General features: G+C 37.9%; 2 protein-coding genes across 6 annotated transcripts in view; one reads left to right on the forward strand and one right to left on the reverse strand.

The window, feature by feature from the left end:
- The window catches only part of supt3h (SPT3 homolog, SAGA and STAGA complex component), a 147,171-nt gene that overhangs the window by 122,672 nt on the left and 9,972 nt on the right, over window positions 1-14,527 (reverse strand). Inside the window, exon 1 of one of the 3 annotated variants that reach the window (XM_056255948.1) lies at window positions 1,005-1,045. The exons of the other annotated variants lie outside the window; for them this stretch is intronic. Coding sequence (XP_056111923.1) covers window positions 1,005-1,030 — 26 coding nt within the window. The 5' untranslated portion in view covers window positions 1,031-1,045. Of the gene's footprint in view, window positions 1-1,004; window positions 1,046-14,527 lie in introns of those variants that run through there. 3 annotated transcript variants of the gene reach the window in all.
- Window positions 1-14,527, forward strand: part of runx2a (RUNX family transcription factor 2a) — a 68,334-nt gene that overhangs the window by 203 nt on the left and 53,604 nt on the right. For all 3 annotated transcript variants that reach the window (XM_056255945.1, XM_056255946.1, XM_056255944.1), the window contains exon 2: window positions 110-224. In XM_056255945.1, the coding sequence (XP_056111920.1) occupies window positions 167-224 (58 nt within the window). In that variant the 5' untranslated portion in view covers window positions 110-166. The remainder of the gene's footprint in view (window positions 1-109; window positions 225-14,527) is intronic.

The following is a 14,527-nucleotide window of genomic DNA, read 5'->3' on the forward strand; positions in this document are numbered from 1 at the left end:
TGAACTCTCTCCTCGGCTGCAGACTGCAGGGGACCGTGCGGACTGGTTTAGTTTGTTTGTAGCTGTGTGTTTTCCCCTTCAGATGCATTGATATGATTTGTGCTCCCAGTTTAGGACTTCGAGGGTCACCACGACCTCCAGAAGAGGAGAGAGCCGACGTGTGGCTATGGCGTCTAACAGTCTTTTCAGCTCGGTGACTCCATGTCAGCAGAACTTTTTCTGGGGTGAGTGCTGTGAAAAATTATTTTCATTTCACTGTGGTTCAGCGTCGGGTCACACAGGAGTCAAGCTCCGCGAGCGGGTCGATAACCAATGGCGCACGCGCAAGATGCTTCGGGAACGCTAAAAGTCGCCGTGTTTACGTTTGCGTGCATGCTAAGTTGCTGACATGTTTGTGTAACTTAAAAAAACTTTTGTGGGGGGGACGAGACCGAAGAAAGAGAAAAACCCTTCTGGATGTATAAACATTCGCTCTGTTTCAATTTACAGAGGTACATTAGAACAAGATGTGGAAAAACTTCAGCTCAAAAATGGGATGGCTGGATATTATGTGTAGGATTTGTGGGGGTTAATGGCAATTGATAAATGCACAAACCTGGTTAACGAGGGAGCTTATATTAATCCTTATGAATGAAAACAGGCAAACGCTCTTTATTTGTGTTCAGCTTAGTTTAGGCTTTTTCAAACATGCAAAAGGAAATAAAATGCCAATTGAATGGAGCTTTTAATATGCACTGCAGAAGGGGTATATCAATTTTTTTTTTTTTTTTTGGTGCTCACATAATGTGAGAGCAAAACCGGGAGTGAAAATTGAGTCCAGCATTATACAGCACACAAAAAAAACCACATGTAAAAATCAATCTATGCAAAACCTATTTGAATACCTCAGCTATTCAAAATATACTAACATGTAAAATCCAAACAAATCCTGATCTTATCGCACAGTACGTATGGAAATAAAAATACAAAACACTGTTGACAAAGCAATCACAGAATGTACTTACAGTATTTTCCTCATCAAGTGTCTCATGTCGACGTAATCAGAGGCCTTTCTAGACAAACATATGGAGGCATGATATGTAGTTGGAGCCAGACAGCGTGAGCTACATGGTTTTGTCATCATTGTCGGCACACAGAAAGGCGTTATAGGTGGCGTCTCCAAAAACACGAGGCCGCAGAGGAGCGTTAAACCTTGAACGCTCCGGAAGCACAACCGAATATACGGCTATATATATTATAGCGTACTAACAATAATAATAAAAGAAAAATGATTACATTAGATACAAATACCTTCTAGAAACTTTATAAACCTTTCATAATCTGGAAACATCTATTTCAAGTGTCTTGCATTGATTTAAAGCACAAACTGCCACTACATACAGTAGCTGTTGTTCCAGCATCAAAATGGAAAAAATAATATCTTGACATAAGCTAAAAAGCACTTAAACATGCAAATGCTTAAATTTTTCAGTAACACTTTACTATAAGGTTCATCAGTTAACTACCTTAGTTAACATGAACTAAGAATGAACTGCACTTCTACAGCATGTATTAATATTAGTTAATGTTAATTTCAACATTTACTGATACATTTTTAAAAGTAATGGTTGTTTTTGTTAACATTGGTTAATGCACTGTGAACTAACATGAACAGCTGGATTTTCATTAAAAAAGATGAACTAATACTGTAACAAATGTATTGCTCATTGTTCGTTCATGTTAGTTAATACAATAACTAATGTTAACCAATGAACCTTATTGTAAAGTGTTACCAATTCTTCTCTTTGTTTGTGTTCAGCTTAGTTTAGGCTTTTTCAAACATGCAAAATAAAATAAAATGCCAAATCAATGGGGCTTTTTGAACAAAATGCAGAAGGGGTCTATAAAAGTTTGTCTCTCTAGCAAAAAAAAAATTAATAATAATTTCTTGCTTCCCTATAAGCAAATAAATCTCTCCAAGTAGAAAGCATCTTATTAATAAAAACTTTTAAAATAAACAGGACTGACATTTACAAAGACACTGAATGGGGACGGATAGCCAGCAAAATTCTGATTAATGACTGACTTTATTAATTACATTTTACATTCATAATGGCATATTATATTTGGTTAGGGATAGGGTAAATAGTTAAACAGGGTTAATAGGGTTCAGGATTGGAATTAACCCTTTAACTTAAAGTAGGATACATTAATAGCAATGATGCTTGCCTTTGCGCAGTGGTGGTCTAAATAATAGGAAGCTGAAAAAGGTCCTACAATGATTATTAAAATCACATTAACAGTCACAATTCAATGTAGCGCCCACCAGCATGACCCTGAAAAACGAGAGAGCATTGCAGCAGCACAAACATCCCGTCACATTTCCACGTTTACACAAACACAAACATCATTTTACGAGTAGGAACGCTCAAACTCCTTCAGGTGACAAACGGCCGTCACATGCAACGCGTACAGATGTTAAACAAGCTCTTGGCGAATTTCGTAGAGCGTCGCTAATCAATTAGCAGCGTGTTGTTCGGCTCAGAGGTGACATGTGCTTCTCATTTACAGCGAGCGCTGATGTCCTGGCCTGGATTGAGCGGCTTCATTCAGCTAATTGTTAATCACATCTCTCGTTTACGCTAGAAAAACAACATTAATGAACGAAACGAGACCTGGGTAACCAAACCTCAGAGAGAGAGAGAGAGAGCAGTCAGAGACGCCCAGCTTATTCAAAAGAAAGCTAAACGTTCATGAAATGCAATATCTACAGCCAGGCTTGGGGCTTTTTTTTTTATTAAAGAGAAATTAAAATCACTAATTTTCAAGTCAAGAAAATTCTCAAATTAAAAGGCATCTAGCAGTCTGATGTAATATGCACTGACTGACAAATGAAATGATCTCTGAGTGGTTTATGGTTTTTGCTTTCATATCTGCATTGTTTTATATCATCAAAACTTAATTTTGTGAGGGGGAGGGGGGAGTTAGCATTATCTTGGCTTCAACATCAAGGGCGTCTATCAGCCGGACGCGTTTTTATACGGGCGTATTGGCAGCAGAAGGCTTGAAATAATTTACGCCATGTGTGACGCGTTATAGGACCAAATCACCGCATCTCTCAGAACATGTGCATTTCCTTAACGTGAGTTTGTCACAAACGTAATGCGTGCGATAATCTGTCTTAAAAACTATAATCACCCGTTCAAGACCGGACAGCTTCAAGAGACCAAAATCAATGATAACGGACGGTGTGTCAAAAAAAAAGGAAAAAAAAAAGACATGAACAAGTAAAGGAAACATAATTAGACATATTACAGACTGAATGGTGAAGAAAAATGAGCCTTGATTCCTCAGAGGACGAGGCTGTAATGTGATACGAGACAAAGTGATGCAGAAGTTCAATTCTGCTGGAGCTGCTCAAAGCAAACAGAGAAACGAGAACAAATTATAATCATGCTGTTTTTTTGTTATGCTTTCCCTCAAACTCTGAGACCAAATCTGGACTTTACAAACAAAGAAATATTTTAAATTGCACCCTATTTCTAGGTGACGAATTTTACTTGACATCGTTCCGCTCTTTGGGACATCTTAAATCATGATCATCAGGTTTTGTTTAGTGCTGATGTTGTTAAAGTTAAACAAAAAACATTGTCAAAATCGTGTGCATTTTCCAATGCAATTTTTAAAACAAAAAATTGTTATGCTCATAATAATTTACCCTGAAAAAACTTTACAATGAAAGAACTGTTTTATAGAGATCTCAAACTAAATACTACTTATTTTTTAGATCACACAGGATGAATGGTATAGTCTCGAGAAAGAATTTCGACTGCATTCATTTCTATGCAACCTGAAAAATACTTCACTCTAAAAAATGCTGGGTTGGTTTAACCCAATTTTGGGTCAAATAAGCCGTTGGGTTACATTTTTAATACAACATTTGGGTTTGTCCATATTTGACCCAAAATTGAGTTAAAACAACCCAGCATTTTTTAAAGTGTTTGAATACATTGTCGAAGGATTTACTTCTATAAAAGAACTTCATAGTGAGGTTCGATCTGGCATGACTTTACCAGGTGCATGGAAGCAGACGATAGAAAAAAAGTGAAACATTTGACTAATTAGAAACTATTAAAGTTCCCCTTACCACAAGTGTTGCTGGATTCCCTTTTGTACTTTTTAAAAGAAATTCAGCCTAACATAAAAATGCATTTTATTTGAAATTAACAAATTTATTTTCAATTTAATTGGCTCAAAATCTCAGAATCTGCCCGACAAAACGCCACGGACGACATTTGCTGATGTTCCATAGTAAAAAATAAATACAAAAAAGTGCCATGGAGCTCCTGTGCCACACACCGTATCCAACATGCTTCTCTACATGACAAAGAGCGGCATTGATGTCTCATGTAAACTTGGAGGGAGCTTCTTAGAAAATAATCAAACACTTAACCATGGAGTCTCAGTCAGCCAAACATAACATTAAAAGTGGGAAACAATAAATAGTCCCATAACACGAAGAGACCCGACTTCTGTAACGTGGAAACCCAGTCAACAAACCATCAGAGTGGCCACAAACCATCTTTAAATCATAGCCAGCCAACCCAGCACCTCTGATATATCACCGTTTGAAGCCGTCGCTGATGGAAATATACATGAAAATACAGAATTCATAGGCAGCGGATTGTGTACGAGGGACGGAGCCAATGGTTGATGTAAGTGTATTTAAAGAGGAGGATTATGGAGCTGGAATCCAGACAAACAGCTCCGATAATGAATGGCCCCCTCATACCATGAGCTCGAGACGCCTTTCAGACCACCTCAGCAACGAAGAGAAGTAATAATAAAGACATTTCGGATTCAGAGAACAGTACTTTGCAAATATACATTTCAAATAGTAATAATAATAAAAAAATCTAAGAGCATTTTCTTTACAAGTTAACATGTTTGCATGACAATTTACATGAAAAGATGAGCTGGCATGGACAAAACCTAATGATCCATGTCGTACAGCTTGATTTGAGACCTTTTGCACATAAAAAAACGTCACAGGATAAATGTCACTAATTTAATTACATTACAAATGGTGAGGAATAGTATTTAACATACCTCAACTTTGTTTAAAATACATTCAAAAACTAAATTAAAATGACCACTGAATATCAATATTCCACTGTTTGTGTGTATATTTAGGCTGTATATTTAGGCTCCATTGGCACAAATTTGGCATTGTGCTCATACAAAATGTAAGTTTTGGAGGACTAAACACAATGTTAATTCTGATGCATCAAAAAATATCAATCAATAACACCAAAGTTGCATTCAACTCCAACCTTTACATCAGAAACCCTCGTTCGCCTGCGGACACTGGCACATTTTGATGTAGAAGTCTGTTAAAGTGCCTCCTACATTTCTTATTTGCTTTTTTGGAGGAATTGGCAAAGCATAGGAAGAACATCGCAGAAAGAATATACTGTGTAAACAGACTAACAATCCAAAGCAACTATTTCTTTCAAAAAGAAAACAAACAAAAACAATCCTTCTTCATGCTCTAATATTGCTACATTCATCAGGCGATTCCAAGCGACCCGCTTTCTGCAGCCTCAGGCGCTTTCAAGGGTAACAAATATGAAATGTTCAGATAAGTGGACGTCGACTACTTGGCTGTTTTGATTGTGCCGTAATGAAGTGATTCCAGCAACTGCATTTAACAAGGCTTTACCTGTTCGCCACAGCCAAAACCGGCCCGGCGTATTGATTTAACCTCGACAGGAATGCAAAATTTCCATAAGCCAGAACATTACTTGAAAATATTTATAACATGATACGCACAAGGGCTATAAGGGAAAACAGAACGTAAAAATGCCCGGAATGAGGAAAACAGGAAAACTGGACGCGCTGCATTGGCGTTCTTCCTCAACCTTGGCTTCCTTTTCCAACTGTGGCTCCGCAGCTCACCGCAGGAGAAATGGAGTGTTTTCCAAAAGGCCCTTGTAATGCTTTATTTCCCCTTAAAAATGTACATTTCTGATATGTAAACAATAAGCGAAGAAGCTGGGAGTCAAACTGTCTGTCTCCAACCTGGCTCCGAAAGCAGCATCCCAAACAGCTAACTGGAAAAAAACACGTATGCATTTTGTGATTACGGTTTTAAACATTCAAATTTGAGTTAGCTGATGTAAACAAGACCATGAAAACGCAGAGAAATGCTCAAACATACCAAAAAAAAAAAAAAAAACAGGGATCAAATGACATCATGCGCCTGCCATTCGTACCAGCAAACACGTCAGGGCTAGTTACGGAAGCCGTCGCGTGAGTGTGAGCAGCGTGCAGAACACGTGGAAATCCAAACATTAGCTTTAAAGGACAAAATAGCCCTCTCTAACTGGCATGGTAATCTGACCACAGCAATCACTCGCTTACAGAAGCCATCGCGCACACCTGCACGTATCGGATATCCGCTCGAGGAGCAATGCAGCGGCTCTTTACATGCCGGGTTTGATTCTATAGTATCCAGTTCTCGTCTTCTGTTACAAGTGTTTTGAAACCACAAAAGAAACACTTTGTCATCTCACAGATTCTAAAGGTCTTTAGGCCATGTCCGCTGCACTTAAGGATAATGCTATAGCGCTGTGTCGAACATCTTGAGCGGTTTGGAACTGAAGTATTTGGAATTCAACAAAAAAATTATTGCAGTACTTTTGGGAAAAAGCACAAGAACAATTGAGAGATTCTTGTGAATCTAAATGAGTCTTGCATTTTAAAATAAGCAACAGTTGAACCTGGACCCAAGCACTAAGAGTTTATGCTTATTTTCTCATTTCACCCACAAATCATTTACTCACCCTCATGTTGTTCCAAACCTGTTTGAGTTTCTTCTGTTGATCACACAAGAAGATATTTTGAAGAATTCTGGTGCCCAGACAGTTGAAGGTAGCCATTGACTTCCATGGTAGAAAAAAAATACTATGGAAGTCAATGGAGTCCATCAACTGTCTGGTCACCAACATTCTTCAAAATATCTTCTTTTGTGTTCAGCAGAAGAAAGAAACTCCTACAGGTTTGGAACAACACGAGGGTGAGTAAGTGATGATAAACTTTTCATGTTTGGGTGAACTATCCCTTTAATTGCATTACTTATAATTAGCAGAATACAAGAACACACTAACCAGAACATAATCACCATGTGCCATTAGGACTAAATAATTCATGTTGGTTAATCAAGTGCTTCTCGGCTGGTTTTGCTTTCAGGTCACAGATTTTACATTGAACAGCAAACAGTGCACCACAATTGTATATTGTACAAAAGTAACAAAACCGTCAAACTGACATTGACTGCATGTACGTACCTAATAATATCCAAAACCATTAACATGACTGAATTACGGAAATTGACTTTTTTGTAAATGCAAAACAACCACAGAAATTATTATCCATCCGGAAACGTAAAACAAACACTGGGATATTTTTCTATCCTAATTAAGCACTTTTACATGGTTAGTTCCATTTGATTGTTTGCGTTCAGCACAGTATTTCCCTGAGACCCGACAGTTAACGGATGCCTTCGACCTCCCTGACAACGGGACGCGGCCTAAATGAAATCAATTAGCGATTATCAGCGTGCCGCAAATGGGCCGAGAACGATTTTTGGAGAAGTTGAGACTCCAAACACGAGGCATGTTAAAGCTCAGAGGAGAAAAACAGTCATTAAGAATTAACCCCACAACCGAGCACGTCGTCAACAACACTGTTTTTCTGATTGGAACGGCTGTTGACTCATCCTCTGACGGCATTCGGCAGGCTGCTATAGTTACTGAACTAGACATCATGGCTCCTGTTTCATTGTCTCGTGTGTTCACTGCCAGCACAAAACTACTTGTAAAGGTGTTTCGGTACATCAGTGAATCCTTTGGGGAAATAACAGCCACTCAGTGAAGTATAAAGGCCAGGCCTTATGTAAAATTAATCAGAAAGACTCCCTCAACCGAGGTTGACACTCTCTATTAAAACGTTCCTCCTTGCTGTTAAATATGCATTAGACGTCCAAAGGCGAATCTCCAAAGAAGTTGTTTTCCACTGAAAAATGAAGAGTAACGCTGGAGTTTGATTCACTTGGAGAGGTTTGAAAGCAACGTGAAAAACCCGGAGCTTTCCACGGACTGTCATTTTGCTGACAAAGACAACAAGAGATCTCTCTCGACATTCTCACGACGTCTAAATATTAACAAGGCATCTTATTAATAAACATGATTCGTCTGGATCGGGGTAAACGGCGCTACAATTAATGTGAGGGGAAACAGAAAAAGACATGTAAATGCACAAACATTACTCGGCTAAGGTCATTTGAAGATGCTTGAATATTGATGCTACGACTGGGATTTCGAGTGAAGAGTTTCTACGTTTATATCAAAACAAGGTGGGAGTCTCGTCCTAGTTTGAAGAGATTTGAATGCATCATAAATCAATTCAAAACTTCGTTCTATAGAAAGCATGCTTCAAATAAGCAGATCCTCAATGTATGCTTTTAATAAGAAGGTTGCGAAACATTCTTCTCTTGATTTTTGTTTTGCGCACTTCAAGCCATCGATCATTATCGCTCTAGCAGTCCGGCGTTCATAAAAACCTCAACCAAGAAGAACACAAAGAATCTATAGCACCTACTTATTCTGTTTCGACTTCAAAACACGAGATTCATATGCACAGGAATCTCTCCATTGTTCCGAGCCTTTTCCCAGAAGTATTGCGAGATGTGATGGGGGAGACTGCAGTCGGCTTTACTGGCATTGTGATGTAGGGAGTTCATTATGAAGTAAATAAAGGCTTCCAGAGCATATTGTTCTTTAATTTTACTGCTGACAGCTGCTTCGAGAGACAAAACGAATGTTGAAAACATGCACCAGAAGACCTAGAAGTCTTCTTTGTTGATATTACCATCATGTTACAAATTCAGTCAGAACAAATGCAATGGCTCTGTTCCAAAATCTAGTACGCCAACTACGCAGGGAGCGCTTTAAGGCATCCCAGGTAGGCGGCATTATTAAGATACCCTTTTGAACTAATTTTAGGGTACAATTGTATTTATCACGCATAGAGCACAAGTATTGTGACAAGCAAAAACTCTATGAAGGATAAATGTAATGTTGCCTTTAAATTTGGCCAAAAAAAAAGTATCTTATTAATAACGTTAGTTAAGAAAAGAAAAAAAAATCCAGACAAAGCAGAGGGGAACCAGTTCATTAAACATTTGTCGGGGTTGGTAGGATTTTATTGTTTTTGAAAGAAGTCTCTCATGCTCACCAAGGCTGCACTTATTTGATAAAAAAATGCAGTAATAACAGTAATATTGTGCAATATTACTACAATTTAAAATGCCTGCTTTCTATTTGAAATGTATTCCTGTGATCAAAGCTGAATTTCCAGCATCATTACTCCAGTCTCCAGTGTCACATGATCCTTCAGAAATCATTATAATATGCTGATTTGCTGCTCAAGAAACATTTATTATTATTATCAATGTTGAAACCAGTTCAACATTGATATTCTTAATTTTTGTGGAAATCATATATATACACGTTGATAAGTTTTGGGTCTTATTTGAAATAAAAAAATATATATTTTGTAAGTAGGGTTTCTGCAGGTTTCACAAAGTCAAATTTAAGACTTTTTAAGACCATTATGAATTAAATTTAAGACCTATATCACGACATAAAAAAAAAACGTACAAAGGAAACGCGGAGTCTCAAAATTACTTGCAAAGTAAATTAATTTATTCAAACTGAACATTACTGAAGACAGCTTAGATGGATGCACAAAGCTGATTGGCTGTTGCATGTTGGTCTATTTTGTAGTTGTAATTAAAGTGAATTATATTTGGACTAGCGAAATAAGGAACTATAACACCACGCAATAAAAAAACAAAAACATTCCAAAGCGCTGCGGGAGGACGTAGGAAAATTAAGACCGGTTTAAAATGATTTAAGACCTAGAACACAATACTTCAGCAAATTTAAGACTTTTTAAGGCCTTAAATTGTGATTTTGAAATTTGAGACTTTTTTAGACTTTTTAAGACCCCGCGGAAACCCTAAATGTCTTAATTGTCACTTTTGATCAACTTTAATTCATTCTTTTGCACAAATGGTACATACTATGTATAATGTTCTAAATCAATCACTTAAAATTTGGCTATGTAGGCGAGACCGGTTTTACAACGGAGCCTATACGAGGGCATAGGTAACAATACGTGCGTTTAATTCAAAGAATCAATGACAGAAAACACGTCCAATATGACAAAGATCAGACAGGCAACAGTTAAAGCGTCTTTCAGAGAGAGTCTCTGTGCAGAAACACTAGAGTTAAACTGTGGTAAACAAATACTCAATAGTGATGAGAGGTTCTTTTCAGTCCCCAAATTACAGTCTGGTTAACCAGAGAGTCTGTGTGCCAGCTCATTACTGATGTTTGCTTCCAATGCGACTCGTCTCCATCCAAGTTTACGAAAACATTCGAGGGGCCTTGAAAGCACAGAGGGTTTTATACAGGCTGTAGCCCAGGAGACAGAAGCCCGAATTAGACAAATGCCTACACGTTGCTAGTCAACGGGCCATGGTCTCACCCAGGTCCTGTAGCAGATCGCTGTAAATGCGGTTAGGCGTCTGAAAGCAATGCCACGAGAGGACAGTGGGCCGTCCTGCCTGGGAATGCCACTCGATGCTTCCCGACAACTCTGAATCTTAATGCCTTATTTAATTACAGTAAGTGGCTGACGTTCACCTAATTGTTGGGAGTAAATTAAAGTGCTACATTCACTCAGTCTCATTACGTTCCCACAAAGACACATAAATGGCTTTTCCATCAGCAACTTTTTCCTGAATATAAAATATGATTGTGTTTTTCTCCCAGATATTATATGACCCTTTCGATGAAGATTTATTTCACAATGCCGATTACACAAACGAAAGAACATTGTGGGAAAACGAAATCCTACTCAAAATAAAAATAAAAAAGGAAAATCAGCCCATGGTACAACTGGTAAAGTATTTCAGAGTGTACATGCAATGTACTCAAGATAACTTCAAAGAATATCATAGTACTAGCATGGTCCATGTCCAAAAAAAGTCTACGTTATATCTACACTACAATTCAAAAGATGGATGGTAAGACATTTAAACGTTTTTGGAAGAAGTGCCTTATGCTCACCAATTAAGGCTCCGTTTATTTGATTACAAATACAGTAAAAACAATAATATTGTGAATCTATTTATTGGATATATTTTCAAATTAAATGTATTGCTGTGATGCAAAGCTGAATTTTCAGCATCATTACATTACAGTCACATGATGTAAACTGTTCTGCTCCTTCATATTGTTGTTGTTTTCAGGATTCTTTGATGAAAAGAATAGCATTTAGTTGAAATAGATTTTGTAACATTATAATAATTTCACTTTTGATCAATTTAATGCCTCTTTGCTGAATAAAAGCATTCATTTCTTAATATATATAATATATTACTGACCCAAACTTCTTGCTGTTCAACAGCTCAACAGTATTGAGTTCTGAAACACAATATTAACTTGCTTACCATTAAGTAAACAAGCAAAACATTTCAGAAATAACAACTGCACTGCACACACTGGAAGATGGCAAATGGCAACAACAACAAAAAAGCAATTACATAGTGTATGATAATAAAGGGACTGACATTACAAACAGCTCAAGGCATAGGGGCCGTACAGTTCTCTGCTCATAGCCACTAATTACTGATAGTGAGGCAAAAACACAAAATACGTCACATTTAATTGAATAACAATACGTCTCTCAAAAACAGCATATTGACATGCAACGGGTTTTAGAAGCATTAAAAGCTCTCAAGTCTCACTTACGCGTTTACGTCATTAGTGTTCTGCAATGTAAAAAAAAAATATTGATGTTAACGGTTGTAGAAACAGTCAGGAAATTTCCCTCAAAGGCAACCCAAAAAAAAAAGCAATATAAAAGCCACAGTTTGCGATTTCCACATTTTTGTGCTCTAATATTTCCATATTTCAACAATGCATTTCAGATCTAGTAGCTTTTTCGTGCTCATGCTGTATCGTTCTCGCAGTATAAAAGAAAAAAACATGCAGGACTTGCAACCCACAAAAATGCTGGTGTGGGTTTTGTCTGAGTACGGTAGTACTAACACCGTGCCACAAATAATTGTGGCAAAATAAAATAGGTGCTAAAATTTATCATCAAAAATGGACTGGAACTAAATGACTTCAGGTATTTTAAACACCATTTGCCAACATGACAATACGGACTAGGTTAGTCTCTGATGCCACAGAAATGCTATTTCAAATCACTTAAACAGAAGAATTTCATGCAATTGGCACAGCGGCAGTGATGAACCCTGGAGTTCACAGAGGACTCGCTTAAAAACCCACTTTGATCAGGTTACAACCACAGGCCGTGATACACTTGAAGTCGACAGTTAAAGAGAAGCAGTCGAAGTGCATCGCCTCAGGAACGATAAAACACACATTCAATATGAGCTCAGACTGAAGCATCGCAGTGGAGAGATCTGTCCTGAATGAATCCCACCAGAAGCATATGATTTGTTTTCACTTGTTTGTTTAATTTGCCATTTCTGTTTTTTTGTTTGATTGACAGCAAATTAGCATTTGATGGCAATGGATCGAGAAAACACGCCATAAATACACGTTTAAACAGCTTTCACAATGTAACTCTAATCAAATAATGACTATCCACTGGAATTCGGTAGTTTAATATTACGCTTTAACTTAATAACAAACGTAAAAATGAAGTTTCAGGCTACTTTTGAGATTCTAGACGTGCGAAGCTCAGCTGTGGGGTGTTCAGTGTCCGATATTTTCTCGTCGTCTCGCTATAAAATCATCCATCATTACAGACACTGCTTACCTTACTGAAGTACAATAAATGTGTTTTAATTGGACAGGGCTTTCAGAGAGAAGGATGAAGGCTGGTCGAATCCACAGAGAACAGAATAGCAGGACGTTGGCCACATTAAACCGTCTGTGTTATCTTTAGCACCTTATGCATGTATCATTGAGATTCCTGGCCAAAGCAAGCACTCTTTAGAGCGCACCGGATTATAACACGACTGAACGATTGGACGCATGTTAAGAAATGAATTGTACCATACAGTGCTTCAGACAGAAGTCAAAAAAGCAGCCAGTTATCGAAGGTGTCAAATAGCAAATTAGCAAAATGTCAGTGCACTAAAAACCTCTGCAGTCACTACTGTTTTCGTAACGAGATGGTTTCACAAAAACAATCCGAGCAAAGATGTAATTTAGCATTGTAGACATCACCTTTACCTGACCACACTATAATCATGGTCATGTTGTCATTTCGAAAAGATCTGCTCATAAACAACATTTAATTGTGCTCAAAAATAGTGTTAGCCTGTCAAGGGATGTATCGGCAAGGCTATTAACCTCTTGAATTGATTTCGATTTAACAACCGATAATGCACTTTTTTCCTGTTTTTATATGTTCTGCCCTGTAGATATCAGTATCTGCCACTAAAAACCCCATATTGGTCTGCCACTATTAAAAACGACTCTGTTAAGATGAAAAAGCCCCAAAAACGCCTGGAGAGAGACGTATTTAGCTGATTAAGAAAGTTAAACGGTAGCCTCATTTTCATTTTAAGAGGCACACACTATGGTTCTAATGCTTCTCTCATTGAACCACAAAGCTTCCTACCATTTATAAGTACAAGTGATCTCAATTAGAGACCTCCATGAAGGCACGGGGCGGCAGACAGTCACGGCAAGAGGCGGCAGAGGAAACTGTCTTTACATTTTTCCTCCCTCACTTTTCCAGACAGCCGGCGTGCCCAGAGCAGACAGCGTCAAAAACACCCCGGAGTCTGTTTTACAGTACAGCGCACATGCCAAGTCCCAGCTGACTTTTCACAAACCTTATTTCTCTTCTTCGACATTTTTACACATCGGTTTCAGCAGCAAAAAAAAAAAAAAAAAAAAAGCATGAGGCAAATGCGTCGCTGACAACAATTGTACAGTGTGACACAGATGAATGCAACAGATTGTTAGACGCTGGAATATAATATCTCCGAATCATCACTCAGTGCAAGCGCCTGCCAAAAGAGGAAGAAAATCTTTGCAATTGGAGGCCATTTAGTCTCCATCAAAAAATGCCTTTGACTGCAAGCTATAATTAAATGTCTTTCAAAAAAAATATAAGACTGCAATCCGGAGCCCTTTATGGAGTCGCAGGGTCAAACGATTTTCTTGTTTAAAAAAAAAGTTCTAAAACGATATGAGTGTGTGAAGTGAGATTCAACAGGCACAGAGCATTTCGAATTTATGACTCGTAACAACAACCTAATTATTAAAAACAAAAAATGAATCGGCCCTGTAGAAAATCAACATGATGTTACTCATCACGGCAGACATAGGAGACGTGTATCATTTTAGGCTTCTGTACACGGCCAAACAAGCTATTAAAAACCATATTTCTTACAGTAATATTTTTATCTTGGCAGGGATGATTTCATTGC

This window comes from Rhinichthys klamathensis, unplaced genomic scaffold (assembly GCF_029890125.1).
Source record: "Rhinichthys klamathensis goyatoka isolate OS25496 unplaced genomic scaffold, OSU_Roscu_1.1 h1tg000123l_1, whole genome shotgun sequence".
NCBI lineage: Eukaryota > Metazoa > Chordata > Actinopteri > Cypriniformes > Leuciscidae > Rhinichthys > Rhinichthys klamathensis.